At 45.3% G+C, this 6,933-nt stretch overlaps 1 protein-coding gene across 1 annotated transcript in view; it reads left to right on the forward strand.

Annotated features, from left to right (window-relative positions):
* The window catches only part of srrm3 (serine/arginine repetitive matrix 3), a 114,009-nt gene extending 108,085 nt beyond the window's left edge, over window positions 1-5,924 (forward strand). The window contains exon 13 of the mRNA XM_037687714.1: window positions 5,100-5,924. Coding sequence (XP_037543642.1) covers window positions 5,100-5,358 — 259 coding nt within the window. The 3' untranslated portion in view covers window positions 5,359-5,924. The remainder of the gene's footprint in view (window positions 1-5,099) is intronic.
* The last annotated feature ends 1,009 nt before the right edge of the window (window positions 5,925-6,933 follow it).

Genomic DNA, 6,933 nt, shown 5'->3' on the forward strand with positions numbered 1-6,933 from the left:
TACATTAAACACTAATAATGTAAAACAATACGGCATAACAACAGCAGCCCAAGGTGAGCGCAGATAGGTATGAATGAATGCAGCAGCATGAGATAATCAGCAGCATGAGATCAGCAGCAAGGATAATCAGCAGTATAAATAAGTCACATATCATCAATTAAAGTTCCTTACAGTGATTATTCTGGTTAGAGATTCATGAGTCTAACAGCCTCAGGGTAGAAGTTGTTCCTCAGTCTAGTGGTTCTACACTTAATGCTCCTCAACCTCCTTCCTAAGAGGAGCGGGGCAAAAAGTGTGTTTGCTGGGTGAGTGGGGTCCTTCATGATGCAGGTGGCCCTCTTCCTGCATTAGGAGGTATAAATGTCTGTGATGTGGGGAGACTGACTCCAACAGTCTTCTGTGCAGCCTTCACCACTCTCTGCAGAGCTTTTCTTTCTGCAGCTGTGCAGCCTCCATGCCACATGTTGATGCTGGAGCACAGGATGCTCTCCACTGCACACCTGTAGAAGGAGGTGAGGACTGAGCTTCCCAGACCAGCTCGCCTCAGCCGTCTGAGGAAGTAGAGTCTCTGATGAGCTTTCTTCATCAGACTGGTGGTGTTGTTGCTCCAGCTGAGGTTGTCATTCAGGTGCACACCCAAGTACTTGTAGCTGGAGACCACTTCCACCACAGATCCTCCCCTTTTTGTGGGGGACGTGGTGGGAGTATTTGTTCCATCTGAAATCCATGATCATCTCCTTCGTCTTCTTCACATTGATGTGAAGATTGTTCTTCTTGCACCAGCTCTCCAGATGTTCCACCTCCTGCCTGTAGCTGGACTCATGGTGTGTTTGTGATGCATCCCACCACCGCTGTATCCAGCTGTGTGTTGGTTTTGATGTCCTTTTTATCTACCGATAAAATTCCACAACACAAATTTTGAAGAACAAGAGACCCGAGGTTTTTACTCTTTGGAACCATCAACTACTTTTCTTGAAGATCTTTATTTCTAATTATCAGTAAAATAATAAGTAATGATTTTATCCTGTGTTACGAGTACACATGAGGCTTTCTCCTGACTCAAGCTTCATCAAGTTTTTTGGATTTTTTTTAATATACGTAACTATAAACTTTGAAATTGTGCTTTTTTTTTTGTTTGTTTTTTAAATTTTTATTATCAAATGTCAACAAAATTATGAGTTTAAAGAACAAAGTAAGTAAAGTGCTATTATATTGCATAAAAAGACAGTAGCAGAGTGAGGACATGTGGTCAGTTTGTCATCCATCATTCTAAGCCTATAGCAGCATAACTAAGGGATAGTTCAGGAAACCCAAGCCGACCCTAACTAGGATTTATCAAAACGGAAAGTCTTGAAACTGGACAATGTGTCAGACGTATGAACAGGTTCCACAAGAGAGGAGCCTGGTAACTGAAAGATCTTCCTCTCATTCTGCTTTTGAAAACTCTAGGGACCACAAGTAAACCTGCAGTCTGAGAGTGAAGTGCTCTGTTAGAAACATCTGGAACAATCTGTAATATAAGCTGGAGCTAGGTTGTTGAGAGCTTTGTAGGTTAGAAGTAAGATTTTGAATTTTGAGGGAGTGGTGGCGCAGAGGTTAGAAGACAGGCCTGTGATCAGAAAGTCGCGGGTTCAACTCCCGGTACTGTCAACAACAAAATGTGGGCAAGAAAAGGTGAAACACCCACACCTGCCTCCATTCTCATTTGCCCCACTCTGGGCCCTTGAGCAAGGCCCTTAACCCCCATCGTCTGCTCCCTAACAGGTCTCTCTCGAAAATGAATTCTCGTGACTCAGTGAGACTACCTGTATAAATAAAGGGTCAATGGAGAAAAAAGGAAATTAATTCTATTCTGGATTTGACAGGGAGCCAATGGAGAGAAACTAAAACTGGAGAGACATGATCCCTCCCACTAACTCCAGTTAAGACTCTGGCAGCAGCATTTGGATCAACTGAAGATGTTTTAAATAATTATTTGGACACCCAGATAGTAAACCATTGCAAAAGTCCAGTCTAGACAAGAAAAATGCATGAACCAGTTTTTCTGCATCATTTTTAGATCAGATGTTTCTTTTTCTTTTTTTCCCCTTGTCCTGTCCGGCATTGTGACACTTAGGATTATTGTCTGAGTGTCAAAGTGATGCCCAACAGATTTATTTTCACCAGCAGAGCATTATGGCTGGTCTTAATGCTCCACTTGATTTAAAATTTTATTAGAATTTGCTTTAGGTTTGTTTCAGATGTAATGGACATGGGGATGAAAAACAAAGAAGAAAACAAAGCAGAAAAGTGAGAGAAGGGTTAAAATAATAATAATGTAAAGGAGATGGGAATAGAGGAGAGAGAGAGGGATAAAGAGAACACACATCAACATCATTGAAAGAAGAAGAAAGAAAACAAAACCAAGACAAAACTGAGAAACCACAACAACAAACAACATATATAATGTTACTTATACCATCATTAGAAAGTATTTTATACAGTACATGGTAATACTAGATATATTTGATGGCCACCACAACCCAACTGAGTGTGTATCTGATAAACACCTGGATCTAAACACCTGTGTGAGCATGATGTCACTATAAGGTTTCTCCATAAAAATGTTCAATAGTGGATGTGGGGACACACAGACCCATCCCCACAGGACACGATGGTAACACAGGGAAGATCGGAGCCACAGACACAAAGCGGCCCCCAAGCCCAGCTGGGACACCAGCACCCCCCAGAGAGAGAAGCAAAGGGAAGCCCCGGGCGATCCCCAGCAACCACAATGCAGAAACCCCAGAGGCTGCAGAGACGAGTCCACAGGCCCCGCCGGCAACCCGCCCCTCCAGAGTAGATCCGGCCATGGACACCGAGCCCCGAGTCCCGAGGTCATACCACCCCCCTAACAGAGGCCCAACAAAGCCAGGGCACCCAGGTCCCGGCAGGCAGCCACCAGGGTGTGCCCGCACACACCCCACCACCCAGCCCCAGCTGCTGAGAGCCGCCAATGCACCAGCGGCAGGGGGGCCCACCACCGGAGGAGAGCACGACAGGGGAAAGTAGACCCCACATTAAATGGGGGGCCCAGATTGATCCAAGAGAGGGGACCACCTAAAACCCAACCCGAGACATAAACAGGCACACGGAGACAGCCCGACAGAGTCTCTGTTGGGTCGTCCATGCGCCCCACCCACCCGACAGCAACCGCAAGCCGGTCCCAGGCCGGGGGCCAGAGCAGCAGGGAGCAGCAGCTGAGGAAGGCCGGCCCAGTGCACCAAGGATCGGGCACTCCACCAGCCCCACACCACAGGCCCGGAGAGGCCCCGGCACGCCACCTATGATAAGATGTTTCTAATGTTAGTGATATTACGCAGGTGGAAGAAGGAGGTTCTAGTAACGTTTTTAATGTGGGGATAAAAGACACGTCCTGATCAAAAATAACACCAAGATTTTTAACATTAGAACTGGAGACCAGATTAATGTCATCTAAGGAGGGAGAAAGACTGAAACATCAATTCCTGAGATGCTCAGGTCCAAAACCCACAACACAACATTGATGTACTTGTTCTGTTGATGTCTTTATGTGCTGGTTTGCTGTTTGAGAGATGATTTATTATTTATTCAAACAAAGGATATTTTTAAACCTCATATTTGTTCCTAGTCCCCTCTAAGAGGACACTCATATCTTTTAATTTAATAACTGTGTCTTCCATCACAGCAGCATGGTTTAGGCTTCTTTGTTATGAACCAGTGTTCAGCAGGTATGGAGGAAGAGAGTCCGCTCTGTGAAAAGTGTCTCTGTATCGCCTCTTTTCCCTCTCACGAGTGTTAAACAAGAAAGAAATGAGTGTGTTGTTATCTTTTGCTCCGGTCCTAAAGGTCCTCGTGCCGAGACTTCGGGATGCTGCTGGACTCATCTGCTGCAGGCTTGTTACCACGGTAACAGTTGCCGTGCAGCAGGACTCCACTAGTCTGACTCCTGAAGCCCGTCTGAACTGCACAGCATCAGTTTCCCTGAGTAAAGCTGACCTCCTCCTGTTTCTTTGTCCTCTGTCCTCCCTCTGCTTCTGTTTGTCATCTCTGAAACTCACAGTAACTCTGAAGCTTCACCCTGCCGAGGTTACACACTAATGTTGAAACACGGGAATGCAGAGGTTCAAATGCTATCAAGGATGACTTGAACTGCCCCCACCCAACAATGCAGGAAAGGCTGGAGACAACTTCACCCAATTATTCACCTAACTTGTACTTTGTGGTGGTTGTTGGGGGTGTCCCAGGTTTTATGTAAAGAAAAATTAATGTAAAACCTTGAACTCTAAATCTGCCCACTCAACCAGAGTCATCACCAGTCACAGATCTGGGATCATTTTTGTCCTGTTGCTGGCCCATAGAAACATCTCTCCTCTCTTTAAAGTCTAAAACGAGTAATGTCATGTTCTTTTGAGTGTTTAGTTTTGAAAAGTTTTATTAAATGGGTGATATGGATCGTAGCTCCGTCTCGACTGAAACAACATCTGGATTTAGCTGCTGAACTTGTTTAGACAAATGGAACGGTGACCACTGGTGTTGCATCAGCTTCTGTAGATGATCTGACCCACTTCAAGCTGAAGCCTTTTCATCATCACCCTCCATGACTTCAAAAAGTAAAGCCCAGTGGGCTGGACTACCTGTTGGGGCAAGGCTAACTCTGAGAAGACCTCGCTCAAGGTGGTTGTGATTGCAGAACACCTTGATAGCATTTATCTGCACCACAGTTGGTTTTTAATGGATGCTGGCCTCGACTGACAGGAAGGGGTTCATTTGGGAGCTAACTGCTAATTGTCTTACAGGAAGCAATTTCACGGTGGCTATTAACAAAGCAAACTAAGCTCAAGCTTCAACTAACATGCATTTTCCTATAGTGTGTGTGTGTGTGGGGGGGGGGGGGGGGGTATTAACCTGCATAGCTGCTCTCTTTCAGATACTGAACTGATTGAAAGTGTGCTGCTCTGTAGCCTAACACTGATCAACAAAGTGCCTAAAGTCTCATCAGATGTAAAAGTGTCACCATCACTCCTTCATTCTAACAGCTCGCTGTCGTCTGATGTTCCCTTCCCCGTCTCTTCCCACAGCGCACGGAAGCGGCCGATCCCATACTACCGCCCCAGCCTTTCGTCCTCGAGCTACGACAGCAGCCCGTCACGGTCCGGCCACAGCCGCAGCTACAGCAGCTGCAGCAGCTACAGCCGCAGCAGAAGCAAGAGCCGGAGCCGAAGCAGGAACTGGAGCCGAAGCCGCAGTCAGAGCCGGAGCTGGAGCCGCAGCAAGAGCCGCTCCCGCAGCCACCACAGCTACTCCAGCCGCAGCAGCTACGGCAGCCCGGGATTCTGAGCGTGCCGAACACCGGAGGAGCCGAAGAAAACAAAAACAGATGAGAGAAGCTTGTGTCTTCAGCTGTGCTGCTGTCCAACAGTGTCCAAACTCCTCCACCCTGGATCATCATGTTTCCAGCTCAGAGCCTGAATCAAAGACAAGCGTTTTGTGGTTTGGCACACGACTGTGGAACGGGTCGTCTCTGATCATCTCACACAGACGAGGTATTTTGGAAAACTGGTGTCAGAAATCAACGGGCAGAGTCCAAAGATCAAATCTCACTGGAAGTCAGCACTTTCTGTTTCATCCTCCAAAGGAAACCAAAAATCTGATGATTGCAGCAAGTACTACAGGTGGGGGCGCAGCCCCACCTAAAACAAATCATCCGCCCCAGAAAGTAGTTCCTTCTTCTGAATAATGTTACCTTATTACTTGGCTCGTTGTTTATGTTCCGTTCTGTTTTTCACTTCTTTTAAATGGAATCTAAAATGTTTTTTAATCGGATTTATTTTAACTACGTTGCAGGACACATGGGTAGATTTATCATGTCACGCTGTTGGCTATGATCAGAACTGCAGGCAGCTCCAATACAGTCAATCGGAGCGGTAATAATTCATCTCCATGGGTGCATTCTGCTGGTTTGAGCTCCTGGAAACCATCACTACCAGCACTAGGCCTCACATGAAATCATCCAACCTGCCGTGTCCAACAACGAAGATGGTTTTGTTTCAAAATCCATTTGTAGGACTAAATGAGGAAGTTAAATGATCTGTCAGCAGCTTGGAGCAGACATGAACTACAAGATATTTCCTGCCTCTCCTCTTAGATCGCCCACAGGTGGATCCTATTCAACTAACTGTGTGGCTTCAGAATGGCTGAATATATATGCACGCACTACGTCTTCGGTTTTATATCTTTCCAAATTATTTCACAGTTTTTCCCCCTTTTATCTTTGTTAATTTTGGAGTTTTATTGTGTGTCGGCTACGGTAGCTCAGTGGTTCAGTGTCGCAGCATTGTGGTCCCGGGGCTGCTGGTTCGAGCCCAAGTTGTGTCGGGGAGAGCATCCGGCTGAAACAAATCAAATCACTCGCTGTGGCAACCCCTGTTCGAATCATTACGGATAATCAAATGACTAATCCAGGAGGCGTTCGTCTCTGATTTATGTTTTAGATGAAAATGTTTTCAGGAAACAACCTCGACCTGCAGCAGGGGAATAAATACAGACTTTGTGCACATACAAACAGCTTAAATCAATTTAAAGTAACAGATATAGTTCTTTCTACACAGAAATCATACAATTTGTGTTGTTAGCAGTTCAACAAATTAAGGTCCGACCCACTAATACCAGTAGTTATTCTCATGAGCCGCTGCGGATGAAAATATATAAACCTACATGTTTATTCCCGACAAAGAATAGAAGACAAGAAGAAGAGATCTATAGAAGTAAAGCAACTCCATGACTGTTTATTTTCATGTTCTCGTCACATTTCATTGAAGCGCAGCGATCAACTAAAGTGAGAACGAAAAAGAAGCTTTTTATAACAATTAAAATGCTACTGTATAGATTTGTCTGTATAGTTGTAAACTCTAA

This window comes from Nematolebias whitei, chromosome 14 (genome assembly GCF_014905685.2).
Source record: "Nematolebias whitei isolate Nwh7 chromosome 14, NemWhi1, whole genome shotgun sequence".
In the NCBI taxonomy this organism is placed as follows: Eukaryota; Metazoa; Chordata; class Actinopteri; order Cyprinodontiformes; family Rivulidae; genus Nematolebias; species Nematolebias whitei.